This window comes from Crinia signifera, chromosome 9 (genome assembly GCF_055691185.1).
Source record: "Crinia signifera chromosome 9, ASM5569118v1, whole genome shotgun sequence".
Lineage (NCBI taxonomy): Eukaryota > Metazoa > Chordata > Amphibia > Anura > Myobatrachidae > Crinia > Crinia signifera.
This window is the reverse complement of record NC_139225.1, coordinates 6,108,298-6,123,066: the sequence shown is the minus strand read 5'-3', so window position 1 is coordinate 6,123,066 and position 14,769 is coordinate 6,108,298. Positions and strand designations below refer to the sequence as shown.

The window sequence follows — 14,769 nt, the reverse complement described above, 5'->3', positions numbered from 1 at the left end:
AACATGGGACAATAGCTTAGAACGTAAGCTCACGAGCAGTGCCCTCTCTCCTCATGAGCTTTTCTTAGAATATATATATCTTTGCCACCCTTATTGCTTCAGTGCCCTGATGGAACTGTGTTTATTTTATGTCCTAAATTGCCTCGTACTGTAATTTGTTATTTTATCGTTTTTTGGGGTATTTTTGTGTGCTCATTTATGTATTGTTATGTGCTGCGGACCCCTTGTCGAGCCATAGAAATAAACGAGTACTAGGTGGCCCGTGCGAAAACTCTGCATGTGAATAAAGGGGGCGATTCAGCATGGGTCGGAAGGGGCAGAATCTGATGGGGGGAGGTGTCTGCAAATGTGTGTATTTACGCATGTGTTTATCCCCTGTGCGAACACCTTTGTCAAGTATCACTCACCGAAGTGTTCGCATGGGTGGGGGGGGGGGGGGGGGATGGGGCTTGGGCGTCCCCATGAAAACGAACGCAGGGGAACGTAGGCGTTCTGGGTCGTCACATGACATTAGCAGGGTCACCCCGTCTTCGGCAGATGTCGGTGAAAATAAAACTCAGATTTCATTGGCGTTTATCTCCAGAAGGGAGAAAAATCATTCGTTGGTCAGTGTTCAGGTACAGTCACTCACATGTGAGGGGTGTGTTCAGGTACAGTCACTCACATGTGAGGGGTGTGTTCCGGTACAGTCACTCACATGTGAGGGGTGTGTTCAGGTACAGTCACTCACATGTGAGGGGTGTGTTCAGGTACAGTCACTCACATGTGAGGGGTGTGTTCAGGTACAGCCACTCACATGTGAGGGGTGTGTTCAGGTACAGTCACTCACATGGGAGGGGTGTGTTCCGGTACAGCCACTCACATGTGAGGGGTGTGTTCAGGTACAGTCACTCACATGGGAGGGGTGTGTTCAGGTACAGTCACTCACATGTGAGGGGTGTGTTCAGGTACAGTCACTCACATGGGAGGGGTGTGTTCCGGTACAGCCACTCACATGTGAGGGGTGTGTTCAGGTACAGCCACTCACATGTGAGGGGTGTGTTCAGGTACAGTCACTCACATGTGAGGGGTGTGTTCAGGTACAGTCACTCACATGTGAGGGGTGTGTTCAGGTACAGCCACTCACATGTGAGGGGTGTGTTCAGGTACCGTCACTCACATGTGAGGGGTGTGTTCAGGTACAGTCACTCACATGTGAGGGGTGTGTTCAGGTACAGTCACTCACATGTGAGGGGTGTGTTCAGGTACCGTCACTCACATGTGAGGGGTGTGTTCAGGTACAGTCACTCACATGTGAGGGGTGTGTTCAGGTACAGTCACTCACATGTGAGGGGTGTGTTCAGGTACCGTCACTCACATGTGAGGGGTGTGTTCAGGTACAGTCACTCACATGTGAGGGGTGTGTTCAGGTACAGCCACTCACATGTGAGGGGTGTTTTTAGGTACAGCCACTCACATGTGAGGGGTGTGTTCAGGTACAGCCACTCACATGTGAGGGGTGTGTTCCGGTACAGTCACTCACATGTGAGGGGTGTGTTCAGGTACAGCCACTCACATGTGACTGGTGTGTTCAGGTACAGTCACTCACATGTGAGGGGTGTGTTCAGGTACAGCCACTCACATGTGAGGGGTGTGTTCAGGTACAGTCGCTCACATGGGAGGGGTGTGTTCAGGTACAGCCACTCACATGGGAGGGGTGTGTTCAGGTACAGTCACTCACATGTGAGGGGTGTGTTCAGGTACAGTCACTCACATGTGAGGGGTGTGTTCAGGTACAGTCACTCACATGTGAGGGGTGTGTTCCGGTACAGCCACTCACATGTGAGGGGTGTGTTCAGGTACAGCCACTCACATGTGAGGGGTGTGTTCAGGTACAGTCACTCACATGTGAGGGGTGTGTTCAGGTACAGTCACTCACATGGGAGGGGTGTGTTCAGGTACCGTCACTCACATGGGAGGGGTGTGTTCAGGTACCGTCACTCACATGTGAGGGGTGTGTTCAGGTACCGTCACTCACATGTGAGGGATGTGTTCAGGTACCGTCACTCACATGTGAGGGGTGTGTTCAGGTACCGTCACTCACATGGGAGGGGTGTGTTCAGGTACCGTCACTCACATGGGAGGGGTGTGTTCAGGTACCGTCACTCACATGGGAGGGGTGTGTTCAGGTACCGTCACTCACATGGGAGGGGTGTGTTCAGGTACAGTCACTCACATGTGAGGGGTGTGTTCAGGTACAGTCACTCACATGGGAGGGGTGTGTTCAGGTACCGTCACTCACATGGGAGGGGTGTGTTCAGGTACCGTCACTCACATGTGAGGGATGTGTTCAGGTACCGTCACTCACATGTGAGGGGTGTGTTCAGGTACCGTCACTCACATGGGAGGGGTGTGTTCAGGTACCGTCACTCACATGTGAGGGGTGTGTTCAGGTACAGTCACTCACATGGGAGGGGTGTGTTCAGGTACAGTCACTCACATGGGAGGGGTGTGTTCAGGTACAGTCACTCACATGTGAGGGGTGTGTTCAGGTACAGTCACTCACATGGGAGGGGTGTGTTCAGGTACCGCCACTCACATGTGAGGGGTGTGTTCAGGTACAGTCACTCACATGTGAGGGGTGTGTTCAGGTACCGCCACTCACATGTGAGGGGTGTGTTCAGGTACAGCCACTCACATGTGAGGGGTGTGTTCAGGTACAGTCACTCACATGTGAGGGGTGTGTTCAGGTACAGTCACTCACATGTGAGGGGTGTGTTCAGGTACCGCCACTCACATGTGAGGGGTGTGTTCAGGTACAGTCACTCACATGGGAGGGGTGTGTTCAGGTACAGTCACTCACATGTGAGGGGTGTGTTCAGGTACAGTCACTCACATGGGAGGGGTGTGTTCAGGTACAGTCACTCACATGGGAGGGGTGTGTTCAGGTACAGTCACTCACATGTGAGGGGTGTGTTCAGGTACAGTCACTCACATGTGAGGGGTGTGTTCAGGTACAGACACTCACATGTGAGGGGTGTGTTCAGGTACAGTCACTCACATGGGAGGGGTGTGTTCAGGTACCGTCACTCACATGGGAGGGGTGTGTTCAGGTACAGTCACTCACATGGGAGGGGTGTGTTCAGGTACAGTCACTCACATGGGAGGGGTGTGTTCAGGTACAGTCACTCACATGGGAGGGGTGTGTTCAGGTACAGTCACTCACATGGGAGGGGTGTGTTCAGGTACAGTCACTCACATGGGAGGGGTGTGTTCAGGTACAGTCACTCACATGGGAGGGGTGTGTTCAGGTACAGTCACTCACATGTGAGGGGTGTGTTCAGGTACAGTCACTCACATGTGAGGGGTGTGTTCAGGTACCGTCACTCACATGTGAGGGGTGTGTTCAGGTACAGTCACTCACATGTGAGGGGTGTGTTCAGGTACAGTCACTCACATGTGAGGGGTGTGTTCAGGTACCGTCACTCACATGTGAGGGGTGTGTTCAGGTACAGTCACTCACATGTGAGGGGTGTGTTCAGGTACAGCCACTCACATGTGAGGGGTGTGTTCAGGTACAGCCACTCACATGTGAGGGGTGTGTTCAGGTACAGCCACTCACATGTGAGGGGTGTGTTCCGGTACAGTCACTCACATGTGAGGGGTGTGTTCAGGTACAGCCACTCACATGTGACTGGTGTGTTCAGGTACAGTCACTCACATGTGAGGGGTGTGTTCAGGTACAGCCACTCACATGTGAGGGGTGTGTTCAGGTACCGTCACTCACATGTGAGGGATGTGTTCAGGTACCGTCACTCACATGTGAGGGGTGTGTTCAGGTACCGTCACTCACATGGGAGGGGTGTGTTCAGGTACCGTCACTCACATGGGAGGGGTGTGTTCAGGTACCGTCACTCACATGGGAGGGGTGTGTTCAGGTACCGTCACTCACATGGGAGGGGTGTGTTCAGGTACAGTCACTCACATGTGAGGGGTGTGTTCAGGTACAGTCACTCACATGGGAGGGGTGTGTTCAGGTACCGTCACTCACATGGGAGGGGTGTGTTCAGGTACCGTCACTCACATGTGAGGGATGTGTTCAGGTACCGTCACTCACATGTGAGGGGTGTGTTCAGGTACCGTCACTCACATGGGAGGGGTGTGTTCAGGTACCGTCACTCACATGTGAGGGGTGTGTTCAGGTACAGTCACTCACATGGGAGGGGTGTGTTCAGGTACAGTCACTCACATGGGAGGGGTGTGTTCAGGTACAGTCACTCACATGTGAGGGGTGTGTTCAGGTACAGTCACTCACATGGGAGGGGTGTGTTCAGGTACCGCCACTCACATGTGAGGGGTGTGTTCAGGTACAGTCACTCACATGTGAGGGGTGTGTTCAGGTACCGCCACTCACATGTGAGGGGTGTGTTCAGGTACAGCCACTCACATGTGAGGGGTGTGTTCAGGTACAGTCACTCACATGTGAGGGGTGTGTTCAGGTACAGTCACTCACATGTGAGGGGTGTGTTCAGGTACCGCCACTCACATGTGAGGGGTGTGTTCAGGTACAGTCACTCACATGGGAGGGGTGTGTTCAGGTACAGTCACTCACATGTGAGGGGTGTGTTCAGGTACAGTCACTCACATGGGAGGGGTGTGTTCAGGTACAGTCACTCACATGGGAGGGGTGTGTTCAGGTACAGTCACTCACATGTGAGGGGTGTGTTCAGGTACAGTCACTCACATGTGAGGGGTGTGTTCAGGTACAGACACTCACATGTGAGGGGTGTGTTCAGGTACAGTCACTCACATGGGAGGGGTGTGTTCAGGTACCGTCACTCACATGGGAGGGGTGTGTTCAGGTACAGTCACTCACATGGGAGGGGTGTGTTCAGGTACAGTCACTCACATGGGAGGGGTGTGTTCAGGTACAGTCACTCACATGGGAGGGGTGTGTTCAGGTACAGTCACTCACATGGGAGGGGTGTGTTCAGGTACAGTCACTCACATGGGAGGGGTGTGTTCAGGTACAGTCACTCACATGGGAGGGGTGTGTTCAGGTACAGTCACTCACATGTGAGGGGTGTGTTCAGGTACAGCCACTCACATGTGAGGGGTGTGTTCAGGTACAGTCACTCACATGTGAGGGGTGTGTTCAGGTACAGTCACTCACATGTGAGGGGTGTGTTCAGGTACCGTCACTCACATGTGAGGGGTGTGTTCAGGTACCGTCACTCACATGTGAGGGGTGTGTTCAGGTACAGTCACTCACATGTGAGGGGTGTGTTCAGGTACAGTCACTCACATGTGAGGGGTGTGTTCAGGTACCGTCACACACATGTGAGGGGTGTGTTCAGGTACCGTCACTCACATGGTACCGAGGGGATTTGTGGCGGTGGGTGTACAATCCATACAATGTGCGATTCTAAATGAACAATTCATTAGAAGCGAAGAACTTAACCGATAAAATCGGTGGTACTTGTTTCCTAGCACGGCGCCACAGATTTACATTGTATGGCATCGGGTGTGTGAAATCGGTCGCATCGCATGCGACGCGACACGATTATACCCGATTTTTAATTGTACAGCCACCCTGATGGCTGATTATAATGTTAAATGCCCTCCCAGACCCCATTTTTCATTGTATACCCACCATGATGGTTAATTAGTATGTCAAATGCCCTCCCATTGTAACACTACGCCAAGATCAACGCCATTGCGAAGTGTGGCGAGCGCAGCGGCACGCGTCCTCCGACCTTTTCATACCCCCACTATCCACGTTGGCGTGGAGTTGATTTTATATAGTGTGGCGAGCGCAGCGCGTTACTTCACATGTATTCTGCGTCCCCTCGCGGGGCTTGCCACGCTTCGGGCTCGCCACACTATATAGAATCAACTCCACGCCGACGTGGATAGTGGGGGTATGAAAAAGGTCGGAGGACACGTACCGCCGCTCCTCGCGGGCTCGCTGCGCTCGCCACGCTTCGGGATGCCGTTGATCGTGGCGTGGTGTTAACAATGGGGGGCATTTCACATACTAATTACCCATCAGGGTGGGTATACAATTAAAAATGGGGTCTGGGAGGGCATTGAACATTGTAATCAGCCATCAGGGTGGCTGTACAATGTAAAATTGAGTCGCATCGCATGGCATTGTAATGGCATGCGATGCGTTGCGATTTTCAAATTGTATGGGAACGTCTTTAAAAGCCTAAAATCGGGTCGGTTGGGTCTGATCGGGTCCCATCATATACCTTAAGTTATGGTATGCGATGGGACCCAACGGGCGCGGTGCTAGGAAACAAGTACCAAATTGGTAAAAAAGGAACCATTTCAAAGATTAAGTATGAAAGGAGAAAAATGCATCATCACCAAAAATCTCCTAGAAATAATCTATATGATGATAATAGTATCGAATTATTATTATTAACGCCGCTAAATACAGGAATAAGAATTTGGGGATTTACATTTTGAAAATTGCATTCCCAGTCGGATAAATAGCTGGTGTTGGATGTTACAGAAATGGAATGGACCAAGATCCAAACCTGCACTGCGGAATCCACTTGATCACTGCACTTATAATTGGCATATATGTATTCAGCGATACATTGAGACTCTTTGGCTGATTAGCTGTGTGTCTATGTACAATGCTATATTTTTCAGTTGAAAGTTTGTTTGAGACTACAGTAACTCTGCCACCCCAAGTATAGGTGCTACACGGTGAGAAATGTGTATGCACGTTACCGAATACTGTACTCAATCTCGCTTTATTCATTTTTAGGTCCCCAGTACCGGCTAGAGAAGCAGAACCAGCCGAATGTCCCGGTAGACCTGGATCGTACACTGGAGAGCCAGAATTCGGTGGAGTTCTGCTTGGTCAGAGAGAACAGTAAGTGTCTGCTCCCTGGTGTCTAGCCACTGAAATCAGACTCGGTGCTCACTGGATAATTTGGGTTATTGGTTCTCAGATCTGCGAGCTAGGAGAATATACCCATGAACTGTGATTGATTGACTCGCTCTGTACATAAGTATCAGGGTCCTGTTTATCTCGGTCAAGACGGATCTGTGTGGAGGGTCTGACTCCAGCGCAGCTGAAATGAGAATCTCTAGATAACAGATGAAGGGGTCATGAGCAGCTGGAAACAGAATACATTACATATTGGTACAAGCTGCATGCATCTCTTCTCTTACATTGTTACTAGTACTCAGTGTAGTGCAGTACAGACCTGTATACTGTGGTGCGATATGTAAGTGCCTGATACACTAAGTTACTATGTTACTACATCATTATGGGGGCACTGTAAGACTCCATTATTAACATGAGCAACGTGGGACTGCATTTTTAATTGGCGGCGTGAAAATCATATTATTTAAATTGTCAGCATCGAAAGGCATAGGGCAGGGGTGGCCAAACCTGTCCTCAAGATCTACCAACGGTGCATGTTTTCCAGGCAACCTGTGGATCTATAGTAGGAATGAATGCAGCAGGTTTGAAAATATTGTAGTTACTATTGACTACAGCTGTGCACCAGCAAGGTGATCTTAAAAACGTGGACCGTTGGTAGATCTCGAGGACCGGTTTGGCCACCCCTGGCATAGGGTCAGTGCAGGTAACCAGTGGATGGAATGCAAGCGGTCAGAAAACCGGTATTCTTACCTTCTCCCTCCCTTCCTGCAGCCTTGACCTGTACCCCCCCCTCCTCCGGCAGCATAGCCCTAATTCCCCCCACCGCAGCCCTAACCCTAACCATCCTACCCTGCTGCTGGATCTACATACATTACAGTACAGGTTGAGTATCCCTTATCCAAAATGCTCGGGACCAGGAGAATTTTGGATAATGGATTATTCCGTATTTCGGAATATTTTAATATTCAATGATGAATTTTGAAGTATCTTGCATTTATGCTGTATAAACACATCAACCACATAAAATGTACACAAATATATTTTATTTGTTCAAAAGACAAGGTTTCAAAACCTGAAACAAAATGTGTGTACTATCTCAGGCACTGAATGTGAATGCCAAGCAATCATTGTCTTGCACATATATAGTGCCAGTTACATATCATGTCCTCAGTAGTGCTGTTACAGAGGTCTCAGTAGTGCCAGTTACATATCATGTCCCCAGTAGTGCCAGTTACATAACATGTCCCCAGTAGTGCTGTTACAGATGTCTCAGTAGTGCCAGTTACATATCATGTCCCCAGTAGTGCCAGTTACATATCATGTCCCCAGTAGTGCCAGTTACATATTATGTCCTCAGTACTGCCAGTTACATATCATGTCCTCAGTAGTGTTGTTACATATCATGTCCCCAGTAGTGCCGGTTACATATCATGTCCCCAGTAGTGCCAGTTACATATCATGTCCTCAGTAGTGCCAGTTACATATCATGTCCCCAGTAGTGGCCAATTACAGATCATGTCCCCAGTAGTGCCAGTCACATATCATGTACTCAGTAGTGGCAGTTACATATCATGTCCTCAGTAGTGTCAGTTACATATGTCCCCAGTAGTGCCAGTTACATATCATGTCCTCAGTAGTGTTGTTACATATCATGTCCCCAGTAGTGCCGGTTACATATCATGTCCCCAGTAGTGCCGGTTACATATCATGTCCCCAGTAGTGCCAGTTACATATCATGTCCCCAGTAGTGCCAGTTACATATCATGTCCCCAGTAGTGGCCAGTTACAGATCATGTCCCCAGTAGTGTCAGTTACAGATCATGTCCCCAGTAGTGTCAGTTACATATCATGTCCCCAGTAGTGCCAGTTACATATCATGTCCCCAGTAGTGCCAGTTACATATCATGTCCCCAGTAGTGCCAGTTACATATCATGTCCCCAGTAGTGCCAGTTACATATCATGTCCCCAGTAGTGCCAGTTACATATCATGTCCCCAGTAGTGCCAGTTACATATCATGTCCCCAGTAGTGCCAGTTACATATCATGTCCCCAGTAGTGCCAGTTACATATCATGTCCTCAGTAGTGCCAGTTACATATCATGTCCCCAGTAGTGCCAGTTACATATCATGTCCCCAGTAGTGCCAGTTACATATCATGTCCTCAGTAGTGCCAGTTACAAATGTCCCCAGTGAGTTTTTATAAAAAATAAAAAAAAATTCACTTTCTGGAATGTATGGTTTTCGGAATAATTCGGATACGGGATACTCAACCTGTATTTTCCAGTAAAACACTGTAATGTAGCAAATTGCATACAGATAAGTTGCATACAGATCACAGGCATATAATTTTAATCAGCAAGGTCTGCTTATGCGTGTTATATGCATAGTGATTTACTTGAAAAGTCGCACAAAAAGACACTCATCGCTACGCCGTGGCTTGACTAGAAAGGCTACGAGCAGTGAGGCTAGATGTAGATGGACACACCTGTTGGCTGCATGCACCTGTCATTGATGGGAACAAGCCTGCACCTGCTTTGTTGGGGGTTGGTAAATAGCGGTGGCGCTGTGCACCGGCGGAGTTCTGAGAAACATTATCATTCCATCAATAAGACTCCCCACCGGGGAAGAGGCTGATGTACAGTAAGTGCTCCAAAATTCTCCATAAAATGTTTTGCAAACTGTCCGCTCTTAATAAGCAAATAATTGCACAAAATAAGAGAACGATGGATGTTGCAGGGACGGAATCCTACCTACATATAGACTGATTAATGCTCTCAGTGCCAGTGGGCTGGTAGGTTAATGGCCGTATGTATTCTTCATATTGTATTTGCAGATTTTATACAGGGAGTAGCTTCCACTTCTACATTGCCATCCGCGGTGTAACAATGGCTTCACAGTCCATGAGGGCCCCTGCAGATTCCATGTTATCTGACCATCCACATGGAATCGCCCTCCTGGGAGGAGATTTCTAACGGTCCTACTGCCCTCTTCCGTCTGTTAGGAGTGCGCACCACTTATAGCGTTACCCTGTGACAGATTTCGGGAACACTTGCTTGCCTGCAAGCATGTATCCCCTGGCAACGAGCACGTAGGTATAAAAAAAAAAAAATTGGTGGGTGGGGGAAAAACTTTTTGGGCAGGTGGGGTGCAAACTTTCTAGTTACGCCACTGATGGCTATTATTCGTATTACATTGCGCTTTCCAATAGTTAGTTTTAGGGCTATTGCAGTATATAGGGATTAGCAGCAGACAGTATTGCACCTTCATGATCTGATATAGGAATATAATAGCATTACATGATCCATTATCCTCTGCGCAGATATAATAGCCATTTATTCTCTAGCTAAGCCGGCTCGATGCAAAAGCTAGTCGGCTACCTTGTGATTGGCTCTCTGTTTCTGTATGTGCGATTGCCTCTGTGTTTCTGTATGTGTAAAAGATGTAGTTTCACTCGCTGCCAGCAGATGGCAGTGTTTCGGTTAAGCACAGACACTAGATCTATTATTTATTGTTTCTTATATAGCGCACACAGATTCCGCAGCACTTTACAGAGAATATTTGAACACTCATATCAGTCCCTGCCCCAGTGGAGTTTACAATCTATATTCCCTACCACATGTACACGCACACACAGACATTCTAGGGTTAATTTGTTGGCAGCCAATTGACCTACCAATTGTGGGAGGAAATCGGAGTACCAGGAGTAAACCCACAAAAACACGGGGAGAATATACAAACTCCGCACAGTTAGGGCCATGGTGGGGATCGAACCCATGACCTCAGTGCTGTGAGGCAGTAATGCTAACCATTACACCGTCCGTACGGCCCTGTATATATAACACATGGTGGGGATAGAACCCATGACCTCAGTGCTGTGGGGCAGTAATGCTAACCATTACACCATCCGTACAGCCCTGTATATAACACATGGTGGGGATAGAACCCATGACCTCAGTGCAGTGAGGCAGTAATGCTAACCATTACACCATCCGTACTGCCCTGTATATATATATATATAACACATGGTGGGGATAGAACCCATGACCTCAGCGCTGTGAGGCAGTAATGCTATAACCATTACACCATCCGTACTGCCCGGTATATATAACACATGGTGGGGATAGAACCCATGACCTCAGTGCTGTGAGGCAGTAATGCTAACCATTACACCATCCGTACTGCCCCGTATATATAACACATGGTGGGGATAGAACCCATGACCTCAGCGCTGTGAGGCAGTAATGTAACCATTACACCATCCGTACTGTCCTGTATATATAACACATGGTGGGAATAGAACCCATGACCTCAGCGCTGTGAGGCAGTAATGTAACCATTAAACCATCCATACTGCCCCGTATATATAACACATGGTGGGAATAGAACCCATGACCTCAGCGCTGTGGGGCAGTAATGCTAACCATTACACCGTCCGTACTGCCCCGTATATATAACACATGGTGGGAATAGAACCCATGACCTCAGCGCTGTGGGGCAGTAATGCTAACCATTACACCGTCCGTACTGCCCCATGTATATAACACATGGTGGGGATAGAACCCATGACCTCAGCACTGTGAGGCAGTAATGTAACCATTGCACCATCCGTACTGCCCCGTATATATAACACATGGTGGGGATAGAACCCATGACCTCAGTGCTGTGAAGCAGTAATGTAACCATTACACCATCCGTACTGCCCCGTATATATAACACATGGTGGGAATAGAACCCATGACCTCAGCGCTGTGAGGCAGTAATGCTAACCATTACACCATCCGTACTGCCCCGTATATATAACACATGGTGGGGATAGAACCCATGACCTCAGCGCTGTGGGGCAGTAATGTAACCATTACACCGTCCGTACTGCCCCGTATATATAACACATGGTGGGGATAGAACCCATGACCTCAGCGCTGTGAGGCAGTAATGTAACCATTACACCATCCGTGCTGCCCCGTATATATAACACATGGTGGGAATAGAACCCATGACCTCAGCGCTGTGAGGCAGTAATGTAACCATTACACCATCCGTACTGCCCTGTATATATAACACATGGAGGGGATAGAACCCATGACCTCAGCGCTGTGAGGCAGTAATGCTAACCATTACACCGTCCGTACTGCCCCGTATATATAACACATGGTGGGAATAGAACCCATGACCTCAGTGCTGTGAGGCAGTAATGCTAACCATTACACCGTCCGTACTGCCCCGTATATATAACACATGGTGGGGATAGAACCCATGACCTCAGCGCTGTGAGGCAGTAATGCTAACCATTACATCGTCCGTACTGCCCCGTATATATAACACATGGTGGGGATAGAACCCATGACCTCAGTGCTGTGAGGCAGTAATGTAACCATTACACCGTCCGTACTGCCCCGTATATATAACACATGGTGGGGATAGAACCCATGACCTCAGCACTGTGAGGCAGTAATGTAACCATTGCACCATCCGTACTGCCCCGTATATATAACACATGGTGGGGATAGAACCCATGACCTCAGTGCTGTGAAGCAGTAATGTAACCATTACACCATCCGTACTGCCCCGTATATATAACACATGGTGGGAATAGAACCCATGACCTCAGCGCTGTGAGGCAGTAATGCTAACCATTACACCATCCGTACTGCCCCGTATATATAACACATGGTGGGGATAGAACCCATGACCTCAGCGCTGTGGGGCAGTAATGTAACCATTACACCATCCGTGATATATATATGATTTTTCTTCAGAGACTAGGACAATAAATGACAGTATACTAAGCCCAAAAAGGCTGTAATCATGTGCTGCTCATAAGGTAATGTTTCCAGCATTTCAGTATGTTTCATCATTCACCAAGTTAAATGTAACCGTGTGTGCTTGTGATGTAATATATACAAGGTGATCGCAGCCGTATAACTGAACACAAACCAGATTATGTATTACAGACATTCTCTTCCCCCACGTCTTTTTATAGAGACAGAGCCTGTCCTCTTCCCCAAATATCCCCGAGATTTACTACTCTGAATCCAGCCCTTTCCACCCCCTAAAATACAAGTTGTGCAGAGGCGCATCCTCTACACGGCTAATTGAATTTTATATCCTGCCGCTTGCTTTCTACCCTGCTCCCCTCCTCATCTTATCATTAAGAACTAATTAGTATTCAAGGGAAATTGGTCTTAATATATTAAAATTGGTTAAGTGCCTTTAGACCTGTTTGAAAAGCCAATTCTTATTGGGAGCTGTAACTGGGGACTCTGTGTATGTAATTAATTGAATTACAATTAAGAATTTTCATTAAGCAAAATACCAGTACATTAAAATAATAAGCCGCCATGTTTTTTGCCTGCTAAAACGTCTGTTCCTGCTGGAAGCGGGGGCCGTATGTTGTACGTGCGCTGCTGGTAGAGCATATCGGTGATGGGCTGTAGACTGGTGTTGTAGGTTGTAGGATGTGTACGTGGCATTATTTATTGCCGTCAGAACTCACCGCTTGTCTATATGTAACACCGGCTCCACTATATCTAGGTATAGCAGATATTGCTAGCTTCGGGATTTAAGTCACCCTGTCTTTTTTTTTGTTTTGTTATTGACCCTTAACAAAGCGCCTTGAGTCCTATTGGAGAAAGAGCGCTATATAAATAAAATTATTATTATTATCATTGACCCTAAAAAAAAAGATAGGTCTTTGCTCGTTTAATTCCGTTCACATGGGTCTAATCCCTTTCCAAGTCCATCTTAACCTTTTCTGCAATGTACAGTATAAGTCTATTGGGAAGATGCAGTTAAGGTGTACAGTGTGAGCAAGTATGGAAGGCGGAATTTTTGAATATTTTCGCTCAAATCTCTGTTGGTTGCAAGAAAACCAAGCTCGCTTTCCTTCAAGGATGTGATGCAACACAACACATCTGGTTCTTGCAGAAATGTGCGCAGTATCTTTTTCAAGGCCATAGAAAAGGGGTATTTAAGTGCATGGAATGCAGTATATTTTCAGATGATGGCCTACAGTGTTATAATTTTACAATTTCTACAATGACGAAGCTCACTTTCCTTTTGCCTAGCTACGGTACAAAGCGCCAAGAAATGACGATATCATATTCAAAACTAATTGTAGAGTATATTATAGTGTGTGTGTGTGTGTGTGTGTGTGTGTGTGTGTGTGTTTGTGTGTGATGGAGTCTGTATTGGGAAAAAACTGCATCTGTAGCACTTTGTGGACTGAGCAACATTTTTACTGAAAAGACGCCCAACGCGTCCAACAAGATCTGGCGGGCAGGGTTTGACTGTTTGGCATGACTTCAGCAAAGATGAGAACACATCTGTATATAACAATATAGCTAGACCAAAGTTACCATCATTAGTATTTCTGTTTGGATGAGGTATTCATGTGTTTTAGGGGTGTCACAACGTCAGGTAAGAGAGGAAAATGTGGGACCATTTTCTCAGATAGGTTAATTAACGTTCTGGAACAAGTTTGGCTAATGTACCAATGAAACAAGTATTTTTTTTTTTGGGGCGATTAATTTTCTTCACCCTTTTTGGCAGAAGTTCTGCAGACTGTTTGCATTATTTCTTTTATGGTATTACTTAGTCATTTTATGCTTGCAATTATTAATCTCCTCTTGTCTAGCACCGTTGGAATATAGTAGCATTTTCAGCCTAAATTATATTAATTCTCTACATAAAGGCAAGTTTATTTGCTCTCATATCGCAAGACACTTCCATTTAAACAAAACAATGACGTCTTCATTAATCTGTCGCTGAAATGCGGAGATTGTGGCTTTCAGGCCCTGCATTAGCCATTCGCAGTGAGCAGCGTGTCACCCTCGTCTCCGCAAGAGGCTAAATCACAGTTTCTGCTGTATTTTACGCAGCACTT

The 14,769-nt window shown here is 47.4% G+C and overlaps 1 protein-coding gene across 1 annotated transcript in view; it reads left to right on the top strand.

Moving 5' to 3' along the window:
• MAPKAP1 (MAPK associated protein 1) overlaps positions 1-14,769 on the top strand; it is a 153,634-nt gene that overhangs the window by 97,498 nt on the left and 41,367 nt on the right. Inside the window, exon 8 of the mRNA XM_083160962.1 lies at positions 6,761-6,868. Within this exon, the coding sequence (XP_083017088.1) occupies positions 6,761-6,868 (108 nt within the window). The remainder of the gene's footprint in view (positions 1-6,760; positions 6,869-14,769) is intronic.